The following is a 22,780-nucleotide window of genomic DNA, read 5'->3' as shown; positions in this document are numbered from 1 at the left end:
ACTGGGCCATCTGGGCTCTTCGATATTTTCAGTTATGGTTAAATTAGAGAATACCAGATAGTCTAAACCGAAGAGAAGTCAAGCTAAGCGAAGGGCTTTCGGATAAATTTGAATAGTAAAACTAGTCAGACAGTTTAACTGGATCACTCGAATTTATTCTGTTAATGAAATTTAAAGCGGAAATTCTGCATTTTACACTAGTTGCTGCTCGTGGTTTTATCTGCATTAAGCTATAGTGTTCCGCCACTGCGTCGTAAAAGTAAAGAATATATAAATGTCCTAATGCTGGGCTAAAGCTTCGTCTCCCTATAAGGAAATTTTGAAACTTATTCCACCACATTAAAATGGGGTTTGGTGGATATACATGTGGCAGAACATCATTGAAATAAGATACATTCAGGTTTCTTCGTGATGAATAAACAACGCCGAGCACGGAATTTTCTGGTGCTGCTGGTGGTGTTTGTTTTGTGTCTGATTTAAATCATCGGTTAAGTTACACGCGTTCTAACCACTGAGCCATCTTGGTTCTACTGCGTAACACAATCCTATATATATTGATTCACCACGTAGCTTGAAATGTATTTGAAGAGAGGGGCGGTTTTAGTATGATTATAAGTGATTCGCTTCACAGACATGGCAAGTTTATTTGTTCATATTAGCCAGCAGACTTGACTGCTTGTATATCAATCACTGTTGTGCTATCTCTAACGGGATGGCGCAGCAGTGATTATTAAAAGTTTATTTTTTGTTTTTTCTTCTTTAGAATTATTTATTGTACTAACACTAGGATATGAGAATTGTTACAAACAAAATGGACATATAGTCTGAAATAAATGATTTGTTATTATTATATTAACTTTTTAACAGCTCTACTGTCAGCTAACAGTAAAGCTGGACTCATATTCGAACACTATTATAAAATGAAGACGCAAAATTAATTATAGACATTCTAACATACACAATAACAACACAAAAAAAGCGTATTTCAACGTGGCTCAATATTCGACACTTGTATGTGATTCAGTAAAAAACTGTAAGAATTATTATGGGTAATTCAATGTCCAGCGGATTTTTTCCATATTCAATATATATTTGAGTTTTATTACTTAAATCAAAACAAAATGTTATGTTTTACTTATGTACTGAAACTCAAAAACCGGAAATCCAGGAAGTTTTCGAAAATGAATCTTAATAGTTAGAGAACTCACCTCCGGCGTCCAGACAGTAGTCCCGGTATAATGTGTTGTTTTTTTTTTTAAATAAATATAGAACAGTAGTTAATGAGACGAAGAAAAATGGGAAAAAAAAACATGTCCATAAAAGATAATTTTCTGAATATGGATCAAAAAATATAATAAAATCATTTAAGGAACAATGCCTGTTTTTATTTTTATTTGGTGGAGCTTGATATTTCGATATTAAAATACTGTTAGTAATAAAAATAACCATATTAATTTAAAATCTTATATATAGTTATTGTTTTAAATTGATATTAAATGTAAAAAAAAAAATATTTTTTATTACATTCTAAAATTTTCCCACTGCCGCTAATATGATTCTCCCTACCTTATTCAAATCATTAATATCTTTGTTAATCTTTTATCAAATAATCAAAATTTGCCCATGTTATTTTTGTTTAATTAATCTATATGCCGTACTCGGGCAATCCACAAAAAATAAATATTAAAACAAAAAATTGAATTCTCTCAATTTTTCATCATATCTGCGGGTTCCGAGAACCACCCTTAACCATCCCTTACGTCGCCAATGCGCCACCAAAATTTGGGTCAATCATAGGTCATCACTGGTTCAATCACCATTCAAATCAGAACACATGAATGCTAAGTACATATATGACGATAACTACCAAGACAGGTTTGCATCAAGTGAAGTTAATACTTAATAAATTAATTTAAAAAGGCAACGCTTGCCGGTTGATAAATAGTATTATATATTGTTAATTATCAAATGGTCTACACTGTCAATATCTGTCACCTTACAGGTCCAAGGTTCAAATACAAATATTAGCTTAGGACACAATCAAATGGTCATTGGTATTCGAAATCGATGCCTACACTTGCGGTACAGGCGTGTAGATAATTACACAGTTGAGGATTACGAGCTGAACTGTATTTACTCTTCGGCGGTTGAAAATTGTGGATAATCATGGAATCAATTATGTTTAATGGAACGACATTATATTTGTCTCTTTCTCGCATCAATCGTCATACGAGTGTGACAGAGACATGAAAAAATGTGCTAGAATTTTGTTAATTGTATCTTTTGGCACAAAACAATAGATTTTCTATTAAGCATAGACATAACAAAAGTTTGTAGGTCTAATCAATTGATTCAGCGTTACCTAGAAATACCGTCGATACCTACTTATTCTCCATCTAGTTTGATAAAATCTGAATTTTTATAAAATTAATTCTCTTAAAATAATTTGTTTCATTCGTCAAAATCAAAAACGAAAAATTAACAAACAAAATACATATTTTTTAATTGTAACTAATAACAAGCAATACAGTACTTCACTTTTCTCTTAAACTATCAAAATATTCTTTTTATGTCATAGTAGACGGACTATCAAATGGACCAACTAATGGAATGTGGTCGCCAACGCCTATAGTCATTGCCGCTGTAAGAAATAAAAAACCATTTCTTCACGTCGCCAATACGCCAACCTTGGGAGCTAAAATGTCATGTCCCTAGTGCCTGTAGTAATTTTATTTCTGATATTAACTTAGTGAAATATGATAAAGTTATCTATTTCATAAATCGAATAAATATGTAATATATATGCAAATAAATACAACCTGAAATGTTATATCCACAAGTTGATGTCGAGTTTGTATCAAAGCGAGAAGTCAAGATAGCCTTGCATATTTCAAACTCCATTAACTCGTGTCGTACTGAAACGTTTACTAAACGAAAATTTCAACCCTGAACACCTCGTATTAAGAATCAATTTACAACGAAAGTCCTGAGAATTGTTACTCGAGAAAGACATTTAAGATATCTACGTGATATTTTGCGGTAAAGAGTGAAACACTTTGAACACCTTTACAAATGCAAAGTAAGTCAATTTCTCGTTTTCTTTTTCTTATTGAAAACAATCTCATTTTCCAGTTGCGAAATTAAATTCACGGTTTGGGAAATATTTTATTACTTAGTTCATAATTGAACAGCTATGAGGGAAGGTTATACGAGGACTGTTTTCAAGGACATTTTTTTGTGGAAACATATACGACGTTTATAAATTAAACGGTTCAGATGGTAAGTTTTACTTTGTCATGTTTCAAAGATGTTAATGGACGTTAATTACAGAAAAATAAGGTATTCTTACCGAATTATAATCCTATGGAAGGATTTGAGAGATACGCAAAAATTTTGACATTATGCATTCGTGACCAGTCTCGAGCGATATTCTGCAAGCATTCGGCTAAGCTTTGCGGGAATGTTCCACGTGATTACGGCGGATTTCACCTCAAGGGGCAGAAAGTTCGATTCCCCCGTACCAGATCGTCAGTGCATACCATTCTTTTCTAGGCTTTTTGAAAGAAAGCGAAAGCACATCCTACCCCTCCCCTTTTACACGCCCTATATGTTTCTGGAAGGCTACTTTTCTACTAACCTATTATAGTCATACAGATGAATGTATTTGAAGCCAAAGATGTTATTCCTACGATAGCGATAAGCCATTAAAGTTCATATCTTGTCATCATCAGCTGATTATAATCCACTGATGGACATTTGACGGCATTCAGTGAGTGGAACTCGACCTTCAACTCCTTTTCCAAATCCTTCCCGCTTCCTTACGAATATACATCAACATGTAGTATTATTAAAACAATGAATGTTCTTGAAATCGCGCGACAAGAGAAAAACCAAGGAGACTACGCACGTACTGTTACTGTCTCCTTAGTATTCTTAGGGACTTTGACAGTTGACACTTGAAACGCAAATACGGTCTCTAAAATTTATGCACTGTTTTTGTCGCGACACGTTTCGTTCCTTATTCAAATTATATGAATTTTTTAATGTTCTTTATTTTCGTTACTATCGGACAATATTTATTTAACTGAACTTTATAACAAACAACAAAATACCAAAAATACAAAAATCGTTAATTTATTTTAATAAAATATACATTGAACAGGTTACCTCGAACAAGCACTTAACTAGAACTTCTCAATTGCATAAGGTCGATAGTAGTTAGACTGAATTGTTTCAGGACTATTCTAAACAATTTATCCTGGACGAAGTTTTAGCTGCAAATTGGATTCTAAACGGTCTCGAAAGAACACTTCTTGGAATCACGGTTGTGGGTATTTATTTGAAGCGTTACATATTGAGTGTTTTATAACATAAATATTATTTTATATATATTTCTAATGACGTTGACGGTGGTTTGTGCATAGCCCGTTTGGATGCATATATGTATATATTTTTTGATCAGAATGACTAAATGTAACGGTTTGAATAGTGAGTGAACAATTTAGTAAGTTCAGTGGTTGGAGTAAATACTCAAAAGAGGTTTATAGTTATGGTATTGCCAGTGTCTTCGCTTATTGTAAGTGGTACATGACCTTTTAGTCTCTTTACGATTTTTAAATTGAAAAAATCAAGTTAATTTAAGTGCCATACTCACGCTCCAAAAACTACTTCTCTGTTACAATTGTAATTGTGGCCAGTTCGTGGTAATAGAAATAAATCAAATCGTTCCTATAATTTGAATAACGCGTCCCTATATACATTTCGGCGAATGAAATTTTAGCGCGATTCAGAATTAAATATTTCTTCAAACAAAAAGTTTTACAAAGTGCTAAGTTACAAGCGCAAATGCATTTCTAAAGACATATAACTTTGAATCAATTTAAAAGTCTATTGCTATTCAGAATAGCACTTAAGTCTAACTTAAGAAGCACTTGACATATAAAACACTTCGTGCTGAAAACCGACACGTGTATGATGTTATTATTAGTCCATAAGAACTTACATAAACATTACTTCTATGTAAATATAGCAATAAAAATAATAAATTTTATTTAGTCGACATTCTTAATTAAAATTCAATTCGAAATTTAAAATAAGGAAATTCGAGAGATTTAATTATAAGAAACCGGCTTAAATCTCATAAAATCTCGACATTATTAAAGATCCTCTGGCCAAATTTTGGCACAGCGGATATATTCAAAGTCTATCTAATAATACAAGTCAAATTAAAATGAACGAAGATGTTTACCAACAAACCAGTTCTCTACTCTCTCATATTAATTCTCCGATGAATCAACAATTAGTCACGAATAGAAAGAGATCAGAAATCAAGTCAAGTGTTAAGGGTGAAAAAAAAATTACCACTAAATCAACAAGGCAGATTTATATGACTAATATTGACTGCCTCGTTAGTCTAGTAGCTAGATATATAAAGCCACAGATCACAGGTCGGATCGATAAAAGACTATTATCAGTAACAGTTTTGAGTCTGGGAGTTAGAAGTGTTTATTCTCGTACCCCAGAATGCATATTAAGCCGTTGGTCTTGCGGCTAAACCGGTCGTGTCGGATTTGCCGTCTCATCGGGTTAAGAGAGTGCACATCTATTTTCACACACACATGCGTAATATAATATATCTTGCGTGATATGTTGGTCTCCCTTGAAGTAGTCCACCATGGCCAAAATCGGTCAGAACGAAATCGTCATAGAGATTTATATAATTTATAATAAAATGTTGGTAAGGGTAAAAATCTATACGATTAATTTGAGTGAATAATTAATGATACAATTAAATTAATCAGGGTATTTCTAATTCTCAGAATAAAAAATTCTCGGTAATTTATACATAGAGTACAAAACGAATATTGATTTGATTTCTAAAAAGGTCCCATAAATTGATTACAACTGACACATGTCAGTGAGCGCTTAAACGTATCATATATTAATTATTTAATTAATTAATTAATTCGCTCAGCGTAGTCATCAATATTAAGCAGACATTATATTACAAAACTTTTACAAATGGCTCATGTCGATGAAGGAAGGTATATTTATAACGAAACAGAAACACCAGAATTAAGTGCTGAGTTCAATAAAATGTCTGATGAAGATGTGAAAAATGGATCATCACTTCTATTTGGTGATGGTGATTGTGGAGAACCCATATCGAAACAACGTGTAATATTAGACTTTACACCAGATGATGATATCGATAATGACGATGTCCAAGAGAAATGTTGCGCATTCTGGGAGTTTGTGAATAACCATCCGGAACTTGATAATCTTATTGTTAAACCTGTAAGTAGTCAAATATTTACCTTCTTAAATATGTCATAACACCACAACGTCGACTGGATACCCGGCTTGCCACTTTAAATTATATTCATACTAGCTGAAATTTATAAAACAATACCAATAGCACACAAACCTCCACCACTATTTAACTCATTTTAAAAGGTGAATTAAAAAAGTAACTTCCCCGGAACTTAAACTATCTGTATACCAAATTTAATCTAAATCGATACAGTGGTTTAATTGTGAGGAGGTAACACACAGAGCTATTTTCGAATTTATAATATCAGTATAGATTTTATGAGAAAATACGAAAATGTGGAAAGTACTTGATCTAAAACTAAGAAACAAAACGAGGTCTATCAGGATATTAGGTATAATTTCTAAATCACTAATATCGCTTTATTTTACAACTCAATGCCAAATAAAAATCAAAATACCAAAATACAACTATTAGTATCAATTTTAACATATTCAATATGAAAAATATTATATCTGTACAAAACTCATCAGTTATAAATAAAATAATGTATAACATCTAACTATTATACTCTGGTTGAGTCTTACCAAATAAGTTATTGGAAAAGCAATAACAAGCTGCGTGTTGTAGAGTGTCATCACGATCTAGTGGAGACACTTGAAGGCAATCGAAGGAAAATAAACCTTTATACGAGGAAACGGATACCAGTTCTAAGAATATCGTAGAAAAGTTTTAATATACACCCATTATTAAGGTTCTCGATAAAGATGTCATTTCATAGATTTTTGTTCTGATTTATTTCGATTCGTTTATTTTGATAATAGTCAACCAGATTTTTGTTCTTGTTTTTAAATTGATTTTATGACGAAGAGTAGACTTTTGTTGGCCGACTCATACTAATTCGGAGATCAGGATTGCATCTGATCATTTGTAGATACGTAAAATAATGATCGCGTTAATGTTATCAATTCTTTTTCTCTTTTCATTTAGAAAGAAGATACTTACTCGTATAATGGTATCAAGAAATCAAATGAGATGATATCTTTACCAAAACATAAGTCAAGCATTTCTGTTGATTTAAAAGAGGATACAGCTGTATCTGTTCTGGAGTTTGTGGAAGAAAAGGGTAAGAAATTTTGTTACCGCCTAATGAATCAGTACCATGTAGCGTAATATGTCACAAAGGCTTGAGTTTACTTCTTGGCGCAACTTCCTTTGATTGTTAATGATTACTATAATTCGGTTATTGCTGGATAACTGTACGAGTACGCAAGTCGCTGACATGCAATCGACGTTTCGCCATAAGTTGCCCCAGTAAGGACAAGCGCAATACATGATTCGGCCAAAGTATCATGAAATAAAGCCGCTGCCAAATTTTAGTGTCTTTGTAATTTAATGACCAAGCAATTCAGAGTATATTTAAAACTGATAAGATTTTTATTTATAATTATTTCTTAAATAAAATTAGCTAGATGTATTTATTCGCAAAATAATTACTTTGTATACCTTCCATGAAAATTAATCGATTCTAGCTCCAAGCTTTTTTATCATTTATACAATTGTATCGACTTCTATCACGTTTAATATTAAATAAGACAAATATTTTAAGGTCTCATCAGTCGCGCATTTAAATCAAAAATGGCGTCTTCATTTTGCGATGGAGAATTAAAGGATTATTCCGATGAATCCCTCCCTAAGGCGAGAAAAGGTAATTAGACAAGAGGTGGAGTAGGAAGGTTCAGACAATTGTCTTAATTGGGATCGTCAACTGAGTGGGCATGTCAACTTTGAAACGTCAGAATAAGTAGACGGGTAATTAATAAAACAAACATAACTACGTGTCATAAGTCACTCAGGAGTATATTGAAGTTCATCAAACGATTTAAGGGGACTGGCAGGTGCATTTTATGGTTAATTTAATAAGTTTAAATTAGTAGTTTTTTCTTCATTCATTAGCAAATTAATATATACTATTGTATTTTATGGTCTAGTTTTTGTTTCTTAACGTTTTTTTTTTTACGTGTAGTCCGGACTAATGCCAAGGAAAAAAATCATAAGAAATACAAAACACCGAAGGAAGACACATCCCCTCAAACTTCTGTGGCTGCACGAAACATGTGTCAAATGCTCCAGGAATGGGACTTGGAACATCCTAAGTGAGTAATGAACACATTTATTTTTGATATTTTTAACAATTTGGTCAATATTTTTTCAAACTATATCTATACTTAATATTATAAATGTGAACGTAACTCTGTCTGTCTGTCTGTCGCTCTTTCAATGCCAAACCAATGAACTGAATTTGACGAAATTTGGTATGAAGCAAACTTGAGCTCCAAGGAAGGACTTGGGGTACTTTTTTTGCCTAACAAATGACAACCAATCCCTAAAGCGCGAGCGAAGCCGCGGGCGACAACTAGTCTAAATATATTTTAAGTACTTATTAAACTATGGGATATAGTTTTAAACGTGTTAATTTTGATTATATTACGTATGTTGATGATTGATTCTTACAGATCTATGTGTCCGCCGGGTCCTGTACCGCAACCAGGTTTCAAAGATTCCACATAACAGCAAAGTGATCCAATATGAATTGTTTGTTGTATTTGCTGCAATGTTATAAATTAATTAATTATAGTAACAACAATTCCATAAAATTATATCACAAGTTAAATAAATTAATAATGTTTATTTTGAATTATATGTATCATCATTTATATAACTTATTGTACATAAATGGCAGCCGTTAAAAAAAATACAATATTTTTATTTAGTATTGTTTTGTTTGTGACATAATTGCGATTAATCTTAAAGAAAATCAATGTATAAATATGGAGTACAATAAAAAAAATATTTGTTAAAAAAAAATAATATTTAAAAATATATATTATTAATGAAAAAAATATATATATCAATCGTGTTTAGTTAATTAGTAAAAAGTAATTGGGTTCTTCTGACGACACAACTATCAGTAGCAGCACGGAGTCTGTAAGTCTCTGAATCTGTCTCATTTTTAAACATGTAAAGCCGGTGATCCTGCACTTTAGCTTACGGTTATCCGGATTAGGCGTGATATTATGAGAGTAAGGGAACAGAGCATGTATCTGCTCGCACACTCGTCAACTATAATATTTTCTGTGTAGTTGGTTAGTCTCCCTTAAGATAGGCTGCCGCTCATCCGCTGCACTTAAAATAGATATTTATAATTGATTTTGTTGTAACAAAAAGTATTTACTTTGTCCTGTCAACATATAAAATATTATAACGGTGTCATGGTAACGCGCCCATGTATTATTACATAATTAATAATGAATTAGTTTTAGCCACAAAACTATATTTTTGGTTTACAAGTTTATTAAACACTGTTAAGTTATATCTTTCTTAAATTCATCAACTGTACTTCAGAATTAATAAAATAAATTAATGAATTTATGTTTCAAGCTAATTATTCGTTCAGATAAATGTTAAAATTACCGAAAGTCAAGGACAGAACAGGTACTAAAGACGTATGCAAGTAAGTCCCTCTAGAAGTTGAATATATACTTTGCTAATTGAATATTAACATGCTTCAATAAATTGTTGTGCATTTCAAGGGACATATCATCTTAACCCAAACAAATCAATTTTATTCAAGTAATCATCACAATGAAGCGTTTTTGAATCGACGATATTTAAATACTAACTTTTCGGAAAGCAGCTTCCAGCGATAAAAAACGGCAAGAACTCGCATAGTTGCTCTTGTCTTCTCTTCTTTTCAAACAAACAGATTTACTGTCCTGTGATGGAACTCGAGCCTAAAGCCAGGCGTTTTTTTCTAAAAAGGATTCTTTTAATGAATAATAAGATTTATTTATTAATTTAGTCTTAATAAACTTTTTAAATTTAGTAAATGGTAAATTGATTATATTTCCCGATATCTTATCATATACTCCAAAAGTTGTTGGCGCATTGAAGTTTTAAGGAATGTTTTAAATATCTTACAACGCTAACGTCTATGAGTGATGGTGGCCTTTGTCATTTCGGCCTACTTATTTTATAATTTAAAAAAAAACATTCTATTCTATGATTAGCTTGCTTGATTAGACTTCGCAAAGCTTAGTATTTAATTAACTCTTGGTAAAATATCCGTACAAACTGACCTATATATTGAACGCAGGTATAAATAGACTGTTTTCCTACTCACCCAACTAAGCTCAAGTGATCCGTGTAAATAAAAATGCAGCGACGATCAATCAAAAATATCTCAAAATTTTCAATTAGCTCTTTATCAAAATTTATACAACATATAGACATACTTTTTTTTTCTTACGCTTTTACATCTTTTTAATTTAACCGATTAACTAATCCGAAAATGATATATAAAATTATATGAAAACGATATGTTTCAAACATTTGCCCCCTTTCTCCCTTAACACGAGCAAACCCACGGGCCACAGCTAGAATTTTTTATATGGCTTAGTTGGGCCGGACGTGAAAATGGACCGCTGGATGGCAAGTGTCCATGGACATTAACGCCACTCACATCGCCAATGCACCACTGACCTTGGGAACTGAGATGTTATGTCCTTTGTACCCGGAGTTTCACTGGCTCACTCACGCAGAACCAAGTATTGCTGCTTGATGGAAGAATACACGATGAGTGTACCTACCCAAACAAGGAATTTAATGACGGTGCGTCAATAACATGAATATATAAAGAGTATTACTTGCACACATTACAGTAAGAGTGTATTACTTGCACACCAGCGGACCATCCTGTCGAGTCAGCCATTTTGCTTTTTTTTCGGAAGAAATCAGCAGATAGTATATCTATTTAATGATAGAAAGGTTTAATACTGCTATCAATAACCGTTACTGAAAGATTATTATACACTGTTTTGGAAACGGATTTGTCTGTCATTTTTGTTAATTATCCACATACTATCCGTGATAAAATCTACTGAACAGCCACGCTTTTATATAAATATATAAAAGTTTTTAAATTTTCCTGTTTCCTTTAAAATATTTTAAAGATAGGCGGCATTTGATTAATGCAGATGCAGGCCGATTTGTAAGAGCCGTAGACGAGAATGGAAGGGAGAAACCCACAAGACATCAGCCGAACTTGTACTTGAAAGGAAACCTTTACAAGAATGTTTTAGAAGATGGCCATCGGTAAGCATTTGTTTTTTTTCCTTTTAATTTTGTATATGCTAAGCAATACAATACATAACAAATGGAACCTACTTAACTTTTTCCTACCAAATGATAAATGGACATGTACCAATGCCAACGCGTTACCAACCTTGGAAACGAATGTGTCTTCAAACCGCAACACAACAAAACTAAGTATTGCTTTTTGGCTTCCTAAATTTCGATGAGTGGATCGTACTTAACCAGACGGGCTGGCACAAAGACAAACTAAAGCATCAAATAATCCAGTAAGCTAGCAACCCTACCAAATTTGAAATAAGTATTTTGCAACCAATCAGTAGTAGCGTGATAGTACTTTATATTCTAACAGCCTTTCTCGTTTATGACACACTACTAGATGATGACACGTATCGCATCACCACACGTTTGAATTTCAGAAGAAAAGAAAAAGTCTCCCATTTTATTAATTGTGATTAACTGACTTATTGACTGACTTCATAATTTCAAATATATCAAAGTGCTCATTATAGATTTCAACTTATGTAATATCGTAGTATAGATCTGTTTACTTAAGAAGACGTCACGTTAAATTATTATTGGTGTGCATTAGTATGAGTGAGTGAATATAATGCTTACAAGATGTCTATCTTAGTGTGCGTGAGAAGACTGAGGGTAAAGCAAAAATAAGAAGGAAAAAATAGGAAGAGCGCACCTTCGTGAGTGAATGTATTATAATACAACACAGAGCATACGAAAAATAGCACAACAATGTGTACGTGTGTCTGTAATTAATATCGTTCTCGACATGGAATAAACATCATAAATATACATGCGTGTTTCGACTGACATTCGCCTACATATACATCCATCAACCCGGAATAGGCTATCGTATCTTCTGTAGCTTCGAATTTTGTCAACAAAAGGAGGCCTTAACCCAGCAAGTAATAAATACATATATACACAGAATAGTTTTTATTATTTGTTTAATTTTATAAACCTTATAATCCTAAGGTTGAAATAACATCGAAATTCACAAATATATCCTATATACATTAAATCTGCAGAATATATTTAAGAATTTGTAATATTTTACTTTTAAAATTCCTGCCAAAAGATTTGTAACAAAATATGAATATGAATTATATAAATGTCATTCCGACTGAAGTCAAGTCGTCGAATAAATTGTTGAAATTATATAAACCAGTACAGTCCAGTTCTCGGCGGTAGTTTCAGCGAAGAGTAATACGATTTGCCTCGTGAAGTCGACACAAAAGTAACTACTTCTTGGAGTTTGTTTTGCCTTTTACACTGCTCCTGTCAATTGAACTTTTGTATCCATTTTGAAAATAGTACGTTCGAACATATATCCAAGCGAACGGAGTAAATATATTTATCTAGTTTTTCTATACGAGTTGGAAATTTAAAACGTGATACCAAAGCTAGTCTGTTTATCTCGTTATTTACGTGATAAAATGGATAGGTATAATGGCGAATGTAGATCACTGATTAGATCATTTTATAAAGGTAGCAGCTAATCTTATAATTTATATGACCTCAAAAAAAATTGTTTTTTTTTTATGATGTCAGTAGGCGGACGAGCAAATGAGCCATCTGATGGTAAGTGGTCACCACTGCCCATAGACAACGGCATTGTAAGAAATATTAACCTTTACCTACATCACCAATGCGCCTTGGGAACCAAGATGTTGCGTCCCTTGTGCCTGTAGTTATAATGGCTCTCTCATCCTTCAAACCGGAACACAACAATACTGAGTACTGCTGTTTGGCGGTAGAATATCTGATGAGTGGGTGGTATCTACCCAGGCGGGCTTGCACAAAGCCCTACCACCAAGTATATTAATTAAGTATAAGTATTATGGATAGTCATTTAAGTTTTAAAATAAACTCTATTTAGGCAAGTGATCATAGGCATAATTTAAATAAACCCAGTTCATCAGGTTGAGGGCGCATTATATTCGATGTAATGAATCGTTTTATATTTATATGACGCCAATATATATGGACAGTGGTGATCACCTACAATAAAAAAACTCATAAGGTGGTGAAGTGGATAGAATCCTTAAATTTAAAACTACTATAGGTCTTTTATGAAATCTTTCTAATCACAAATGCGTTTCACGTGTTTTATATTTTTCTTTGATACGCAGGGTTATTGGTAATTCGACGTGTTTCTATTAGGACGTGATAGGGGTCACTAATTTCGATAATCTTAATGTATGATGCAAAAGTGAACCATTTTTAAGTTATCACGTTTTTTAGATTTTTTCATAATAAGTCTAAAATGCAACTTCAAAAATTTTATATTTACATATTTATAAAAACGATTAAACACTGGTTATTTATCAATATTAAAACAATAATTATCGTTACGAGATGCGAGACTAAAATGCGAGACCGAAAACGATTTCGGTCTCGCATTTTTTAATTTGTATTATTTCAATATTTTTTTTATTTTTTTTCCACAAAATAGGCTTAAAAACTAAATAGCCGTTATTAAACTGTCTCAGAGATTATTTAAAAAGTATTACCATTTTCTTATCTCTTCAAAAATGTATTACAACTAGGAATTTATTTCAAAGCAACTGAAAAAAAAAGACCACACAGGACGCTGGTGGAAATTCGTATTCGAACATGAACAAATTCGGACTAAAGGTCGCTCTTTGAAATCCCCACAAAATTAATTAAAAACAATACCATAAAATATATAAACAGAAACAGTTCAGAGGCTAAGTTACAACTAAAATATTTTGTAATTTAGCCTAATTAAAGTTCTTGCTCGAAGTGACTTCCCTTATTGCGTACGCAAAGTCGCATCATTTTTCTAAGTAACAAGACTTTCGAATAAGTCAAATTATTCCGTATCACAGTTAATGAGCTTGTAATTCTTATTTTGCGGTCTGCAAAAATGGTTCACTTTTGCATAATACATATGGGGGTTACAATTATCGCAAATAGTCACCCCTATCACCTCCTAACGGGAATAAGTCGAATTAACAATAACTCTGTATAATGTGCCTTATGGCAGGAGCAACACTGGCTCACTCATCCCTCAAACCAAAACATTCTTAGTATTACTGCTTGAAAGTAAAATATATCATGAGTGGGTGGCTAACCAGACTTGCTCAAAGCCCTACCACTGAGCAACGATTGTTTCAGAAAATTCACGCAAACAGCCTCTGTCCTTTGTTTGCAAGAAAACATCGCCTAGTGATAAATGAACGGAACGCTAGCATACCTCCGAACATCGTACGAATTTGCCAAACACCCTTAGATGACAAAGTTGATACACCATATATAAAGTTTGCGGAAATGGCGAAAAAATTAGGTAGGTCTCCATAGTAAGCGAATTAAATTAAAATTTTACCTTCGTAGAATTAATGACAAAAAAAATTATTAAGGGCACAAAAATATCTTGTAGTAGATAATTATATCCATAAGCTAAATAAACGAATTTATGGCTTTGAACTGCGAAGGAGCTTGATCGATGTTAACCAAACTGATCTGGACCAAACCATAATAGAAATAATCATTTCTACAACCGTTTTAAGCATTGAGTTTTATTTTCATTTATGTCTCAATTCATCGTTTCAGTTATAGCGTTCTAGCGTCTGATTGTCATCAAGGAAACCTACAATTCTTTGTTTTTTTCCTGCCATAATAAAAATACTTCGCCCTCTCTAATAATACGAATACGATAGTCATGCCTCCATCGCGGCAATACTTTCAACTGTTCTGCATATATTCTCATGTTTTTGTATGTCAGTTTTGCCTCGCTTATTTTCTGGCTCTCTGCTTTCTCATTTTGGAAATTCTATAACATATCACGCGCAACGAAATTGTCTCTCTTGCGAGTGGAGACTGTGGCCAAAAACGAACAAGAACAATTACATACAGATCACTTTATTTTTTGTAATTCAGGTGTATGGGATGCAGTGATAAGTTGCTGTGCATTTTGCAACTGTGGAATTTGTTGCGCGTGCCGTCCGCACAACTACGAGATACGTGCAGAGTCGTGGGACCAGATGCGTGCAAATATGCGTAGTTTTGATGCACGTGTAAAAGACTGTATGCCTATGCGAATTATGTATGACATACTATGATTAAATTATGAAATACTATTGCATTTTATATCATAATAGGAATTTATATGACATATGTAATAGATGGCCAGCACCAATAGGTATCGATTATATATTATAATTTAATTTATGTGTTGTACCTTGACAAACAAATTTGATCTTTTTTTTAAGTCATAGTTGGGTGACAATATGGTAAGTGGTCACCACTACCCATGCGCGGTATGAAATATTAATAATTCCTCATATCACCAATGTGCCAACATCCTTGGAAACTGGGATGTTATGTCCGTTGTCTCGTAGGCATACTCAACTTTCAAACTGGAACACAACGATACTTATCTACCTAAACGGGCTTGCACAAAGCGATACCATAAAGTAAAAGTAGTGATTCTTAAGTAATATTGTGTTAATTGAAACGAAGGGAATAAAAACAACTATCTTATATATATTTTTTATTATTAAACTTTTATATATTTTCAACTCTCTTATATTTTACCGCCTTGTTGCTATAGCGACCCCGTCTTTTCTTTTTCCCTGTTATATGGGTTGCCATGGACGACAGTCTCTTTTGTATAACTAATGAGTAACGTTCGGAAAAGAATGGGTTGGCTATTCAATTCTAAGGCTTGGCTTGGCTTGGCTTGGTTTGGTTTGGCTTGGCTCGGCTTGGCTTGGTTTAGCATATAACGTTACATAATATTTTATTATGAATGTCATACATAAATTAAACTAATTGTAAGCCTCAATCCTAATTTATATCATAAATATAACTGTGTGTTTGTATGTTTATTATGCTTTTACTTGTTAACTATCAAACTGAGTGTAAACATTATGCTTGCTCATTTCATAATGTTAACATGACATAAATAAGTAACAACGTATAAATTGCCAAATATTTTTTATTTCAACGCTTAAGTGAATGGTTAACACACTAAGCTTTTTGGATCCTTCTCACATATGAAAGCGTAGCTGTTTTCACACCACAGATCATTCAGCAAAGCAGTTCTGTACACAGAACCGCAGTATTCGCCGGTTGTTGAGTTATTGGGTTCTCCAGGAGAGAAGTGGTCATAGCCTGCCTCTTGAAGAGTCTGACCTGGTAATAAATATATAAGAACAAAGTTTAAATATATTTTTAGAGGTAGCGATTATTTTTTATATAAAAAAAAACCTTATTAAACTTTTTTTTATGTTGTTTTGTGAATACTAACTATAAAGATACGATTCGCTTTGCTTACTGATAGTAGATGTGTCTAAGTGGCGTCATTTAAAAGCTACCCTTGACCCACCGCATCAGAAGGCTTTGTATGTAGGATAGAAGTATCTTAAGATTATAAATGATACATATGATATTTTATCTTTTCCTATGAACTGGTAAGACCTATACAAAATGAAATAAAAAAAAATATTTGTTAGAAGACAAACTGTTTTTACGTTAAATATTATGAGGGGAAAACTAATAATTATTAAAATTAATTTTCCTTGACGACATATTATTTACATATATCCATTATGCTATCACAAAAAGGATTATTAATATGAATATTTTAAAGTAATTGTATCTACAATAAACGATTCTAGATTCAGACAGTTATACTTTCTGCGTCAGTATAGTATGGAATGAACAAGTATCAGCTCCTGAATTCTATTGTCTTGATGACGTCACGTTTAGCACGTGTGCTGTCTGTAAATTTTTTTTTTTTTCAAAAAAGAAAAAATGCTAATGCTAAATAAAGTGTTCTTATAAAATTACAGCGATAATTTGTTGAATAATAAATTTATTATTAGGTAATAATTTACCTTCTATCGTTAAGTATTCTCCGTGTTCACCCCAATCATGGAATCCGACAAATGCTACGTCTTTCCAAAACTTTCCTACCATAGAAGTTGCTGGATTCTGTGCGAAGATTGCCGCGATAGCCTTAAAAAAGAAGTTTAAATTTCTAACAACTTGGTGGACGAGATAATTGACCACTAAATGGTAAGTGGTGACCTTCGCCCGTAGATATTGAAGCTGTTTGAATTATTAATCATTCATTACATTGCCAATACTCAAACGTGCTTAGTATTGTTGTTTGGCGCTACCTACTAGTGGTGGTACCTACCCAGGGTGCTGTAAAATCTGATGAGTGGTGGTATCTACCCAGACGGGCTTGCGCTACGAATGAATACGACGATATTAATCAAATTAAGGCTTATCCATCCATTATGGTTTGAAATGGTCATTGACCATTATCGTCGTGATTAGAATGATACACATACCTAATTATAAATAATTTTGATATATCAAACTCTAGCTACCTTTGCTTCAGTCTTACTATTGATGATGGCCAAGTAACCACCTTCCGCGTTGCACGCCATGAAAGCTCGTGACCACTTACGCGGCACTCTGTGAAACTTGTAGCAGCTTCCAGTTGAGTTGTAGTAATGGTAATCTGTAAGAAAGCAAGATGCATCTAATATTAGTTCACGATATTTAAGAAAACCTTTCTTGATAATGCCTGATTAATACTTCACGAGTCAGTGATGCTAGGTTCAAGTCAGCAAATTTCGATTATGTCGGACCATATCGGCTCTAATAACAGGTGAATAAAAATCAAACGACGACCTCCGTGGTCGAGTAAAGTGAACACCAGTTTTCATGGGTACGCCACTCCGATTCTCGGCCGAGTCGATGTACATAGAAAAAGTTCATTAGTTTTCTTTGTTGCCTTGGGTCTGGGTGTTTGTGGTGCCGTCGTTACTTCTGATTTTCCATAACAGAAGTCCTTTAGCTACTTACATTGGGATCAGAGTAATGTATGTGATGTTGTCCAATATTTATTTATTTTTTAAAATGGTTGCGTAAATTCACAACAAATCCTTTACTTCAAAAATAAGAAGCAAAACGAAGTCATGAAATTAGAATTGTATGCCTCGGAGAGCATATCATACGAACCCTGCACCTGATCCCTACAGATGTTTAGAGTTTTTCAATCAGATGTGTTTACGGAAAAAGTATTAAAACATTTGTGTTACCCACCTTCTGTCGGGACTCGATGATGTATAAAATCAGATATATTCACTCTTAGATTTCAATTAAATTAAATCAACTTACTGCTATCTATGGTTCCGCATTCATTACGACGATCATTGGGATTGTATTTCTTATAACAGATGTATGGTCTTGTAAGTTCACAGTTCATGTCTCCTAAATTTCCACTTGAAGTCATATACAGACAGTCCTCGCTATTTTCCCAATTGTCAGGCTCTCCATTGACCCACGGAGTGTACTTGTCTATTGGTAGTCCTGATGAATTTTTGATAAACAGGTAATTATAGAATTATGATACTTAAGACTATATGTTTGAATTAGAAATTATTCTATATTATGATATTTAATATAATTTCGCTTATTTATATTGATTAATTGACCGGATACGGAGAATGTGTTGTACGTATGTACAGTATTACATTTTCTTTTGAACATTACATTTATTGCGAGCCAGATATTGTTAAAAACATTAAACGGCTTAACTTGAAAAGAAATTCATAACTAATGACATTTTATGATCTCGCTCAAGATACAGTTTTGATTTTTAACAAGCGTCTGGAAACGTCTTTTGATTAATTGAAATCAATTTAAGTTTCAATGATTCTCATACCTTCAACAGAGTGATAGTCTTCTTTTGAGAACGTCGCATGATATCCAGTGAATATATCGGTATTTGCCCTTGTCATTCTGAGCATTGCGTTTCTCATTCTAAAGTTTAACGGTGAAGCTAACACTGCACCTGTAAGAAAAAAGTATTGATCAAAAACAGTTATCTTAAATAATGCTGGATATCATTTCGTAATCTTAAATTTAGCCGCAAGCAATAATATATAATTTAACAACTATAAAATTTAGATTTCATTACAATATTTATAATAATATTGTAAACAGTTAACCGCACATTGCTGGTTCAAAGCCAGCAGCACAGCAGAATGAACATCGTGAGGAAACCTCATATTGAAGATGTAAATCAACCACACAAAACATCGTGGTTAAAAGGTTACTAAACTGTTTTGAAGATTTTTACAAATAAAAATATATATTATAATTAATACTATAATAATAAAGGTGACAATATGTTTATTTGTATGTAGGGGATAAACTCCCAAATCAAATAAAAAAAAGTCGCTGGTAGAAAATGCATTATTCCAAATTCGCAGTTAAATTTTGTTCATTAGTTCCTTTGAAAAAACCTTGAAATTATCTATACAAATAACTAAAACTGATGTGTCAAATATCAAAATAATGCGTATAGATGTTTACTCGATACTCAAACTAAAACATAATTTTCTATTATATGTATGCATATATTTTTAAATATCCTTAATTTTGTTGACTGCCACTCTATATACCCTGAGCATGTACATACATGAGCCCTGAAATCATTGCATTCAATAAAAGTGTTAATATCAAAACATATAGAAATGACAAATATACTTGATTTATCCTGTGACCAACAATTTACTCAAGAATTGAACAATTTAGACGAAATCGAAATTCAAAATCGATTCGACAATTCGAATATAACCAATACACGAGTTTGTCTACTATAATTATTCCTACCTTCAAGATGACATCTCAATCTTGCGTCGTGCCAATTCGCCGGCACTCTCTGGTACTTCAACCAACCGTTAGCGTCATCGTCATAGGTGTAGTCGCAACGAAAATCATCTGTGTAAATAAAACATATAAATTGTCAATCCAATGCAATGAAACTTTTTAATTTTTAAATACAACAAGTGATAACGTATATTTTAGACACGACCTAGTTTCTCGGAAGTAAAACCCACAGAGACATTAACATTGGGAGCAATGAGCTACTTGCAAATTTTGATAACTTCACAAATAATTCAAACGGGTTCGAAGACAATGGATGTGGAACGACAAAGAGAAATACGCAAAGATCCAAACGATTTTCAAAATTGCAAACAAATTAAAATAAAACAATGAAACAAAGTTATTAAAAATAACTAACTGAATAACTTGTTCATTACTTACCACCAAATCACCAAATAATTTGCCGACAAACAGCACTTACAGTTGTATTATGGTTTGAAGGGTGAGTGAGCCGGTGTAACAGAAGGGTCATAGCATCTTAGTTTACAAAGTTATTGGCGCATAGACGTTGCAAGGAATGATATTTATTATTTCTTACAACGCCAATATGTGTAGGCGATGGTAATCACTTGCCATGAAACGATATTAAAACTAATATAGGTAACATAAAATAATATCTTATTTACCCGCCGAGGCCACGCAGAAAATGATCCCGAGCGACAAAAAAATACGAAGAAACATGGTGTTAAACGATTGTTGACACAAAAAAATATCTTTCCGACGTTATATATTCATTTTAACCGTAAATAAATCATAATAGGTGTAACGATTTTCAACGTTCGTCTCGAATTCGTTAATTTCATACTAATTAACGTTATGATAATAATAAATGTCTATAGAAAAGCCGTAATCATATTATTTTTGTAAGTAAATGTCGGATTTCTATTAGCAATTAGGACTAGAGGTGGAACAAATGGTACATTTTTCATTAATTTGGAACTTGAAGGATGAAATAAAAGTGTATAATTAATTTATTAACATTTGACGTTTAAAATCAAAATCAAAATATACTTTATTCAAGTATGCTTATAATAAGTGAAGCTACCACCGGTTCGGAATGTAGATTCTACCGAGAAGAACCGGCAAGAGACTCAGTAGTTACTCTTTTTCAACATTTAAAAGTACAGTCATGTTAGTTAAATACAATTATATATGTACGAAACTCCAAGCTTTTTAACATATATGATCTTGTATTTGAATAATATGCCTTCTTTACCAATGTATTTTTTACAATTTTTTTGAATTTATGGAAAGGCAACGTTAAAAATGTCTGCTATCTTGAAATTAATAAACACTTAAAGTATTAATAAGTAAATCAATTAGCAGCCGATAGCGATCTACTGCTGGACATAAGGCTCTGCATCCACTCGGGTCCCGTAACCTTCTTCAGGTTATCGTTCCACCTGGCATGGCAATCTCGTAAACCACGTAAGTCCTCGGTACGGCTCGCTCAACAGCCATGTCACTTCAGTCTGGTAACTATGCAAGCTTTATAACTCTGGTTCTTATCCGGATAACCTCATTTCTAAATGTATCTTTTAAAGATACTCCTAGCGTCCTTTCGCGCTCTGAATTCTTGGATCGAAGTGGCTCCTACCGAGCTGAATTACTTGTTTTTCCCCTTTAACTTCGGTACGTTTCCGTTTTACATATCCCGGTCCCAGCAGGAAATGCCTGTTAAACATGACCTTGATCTTGTTCAATTTTATAACAAGACCAACATTTGAAGTTTGTACCGAGGAAGACTTTCGTAAGTTACGCAACATTTTGGTTAGTTTTACAAGCGACTCTTGAATGGGTTAGGAAGCAGCATTTAAGTCTTACTCCAATATCAAATAAATATCTTTGAAATACTTTATATACCATTATAACAGCTATAAACAGTTGGGCCATCTGGTGATAAGTCTAAAAAATATTAACAATGGTCGAGTAGTGTGTACACCGGTTTTCATTGGTACGCCACTCCGAGGTTCCAGGTTCGATTCCCGGCCGAGTCGATGTAAGAAAAGTTCATTAGTATTCTATAGTGTCTTGGGTCTGGGTGCTTGTGGTACCGCCGTTACTTCTGATTTTCATTAACACAAGTGATTTAGCTACTTACATTGGAATCAGAGTAATGTGTGAGATGTTGTCCAATATTTATTTATTTAGCGCCACTAACTTTGAGAACTACGATATTTTATCCCTTGTGCCTGAAGTTACACTGTCCCACTCATTCTTCAAACCGGAACACAATAATACTAAGTATTGCTGTTTGGCGGTAGAATATCTGATGAGTGGGTGGTACCCAGACAGGCACAAAGCGTAACCACCAAGTTCTAACCACTAGCTATTCTCCAGCCCAAATAGCTCATGTATATAATACAACAGTGACTATGCTATCTGAACAAATAAAAGATATGACATCGTTGTAGTAACAATATCTTGTTTAAAAAATCTCATCCACGATAAGTAGTTTTTTTAACATAGTACCGAAAATATAGTAATTCAATATGACAAATTTAAGCTTAGTAAACAAATATAGAGATTTAGTCTTTTTAATATTATATCGAAACTTTTTTAAAGGTACCTTTGTACATACGATATAAATGTACATCACAAGCATTAGCCATAACTTAAAGTACG

General features: G+C 33.1%; 3 protein-coding genes across 3 annotated transcripts; 2 read left to right on the top strand and 1 right to left on the bottom strand.

Moving 5' to 3' along the window:
• The first annotated feature begins 6,021 nt into the window (after positions 1-6,021).
• On the top strand, positions 6,022-8,861 carry LOC125065951. Its single transcript, XM_047673811.1, has 5 exons — positions 6,022-6,297; positions 7,262-7,397; positions 7,881-7,979; positions 8,298-8,427; positions 8,788-8,861. Exons 1-5 carry the CDS (start codon positions 6,022-6,024, stop codon positions 8,840-8,842), a joined length of 696 nt encoding a protein of 231 aa, XP_047529767.1. The 3' UTR covers positions 8,843-8,861.
• Positions 8,862-9,657: 796 nt separating this feature from the next.
• Positions 9,658-15,579, top strand: LOC125065629. The gene is made up of 4 exons (XM_047673361.1): positions 9,658-9,785; positions 11,308-11,425; positions 14,582-14,750; positions 15,344-15,579. The coding sequence occupies exons 1-4, from the start codon at positions 9,733-9,735 to the stop codon at positions 15,523-15,525; spliced, it is 522 nt and encodes a 173-aa protein (XP_047529317.1). The 5' UTR covers positions 9,658-9,732; the 3' UTR covers positions 15,526-15,579.
• Positions 15,580-16,385: 806 nt separating this feature from the next.
• Positions 16,386-20,864, bottom strand: LOC125065628 (macrophage mannose receptor 1-like). Its single transcript, XM_047673360.1, has 7 exons — positions 20,782-20,864; positions 20,102-20,209; positions 19,149-19,277; positions 18,602-18,793; positions 17,806-17,939; positions 17,305-17,425; positions 16,386-16,600 (listed from the first exon to the last, which is right to left on the bottom strand). The coding sequence occupies exons 1-7, from the start codon at positions 20,834-20,836 to the stop codon at positions 16,428-16,430; spliced, it is 912 nt and encodes a 303-aa protein (XP_047529316.1). The 5' UTR covers positions 20,837-20,864; the 3' UTR covers positions 16,386-16,427.
• Between the last annotated feature and the right edge of the window lie 1,916 nt (positions 20,865-22,780).

This window comes from Vanessa atalanta, chromosome 8 (genome assembly GCF_905147765.1).
Source record: "Vanessa atalanta chromosome 8, ilVanAtal1.2, whole genome shotgun sequence".
Lineage (NCBI taxonomy): Eukaryota > Metazoa > Arthropoda > Insecta > Lepidoptera > Nymphalidae > Vanessa > Vanessa atalanta.
This window is presented reverse-complemented; position numbering and strand designations above follow the sequence as displayed.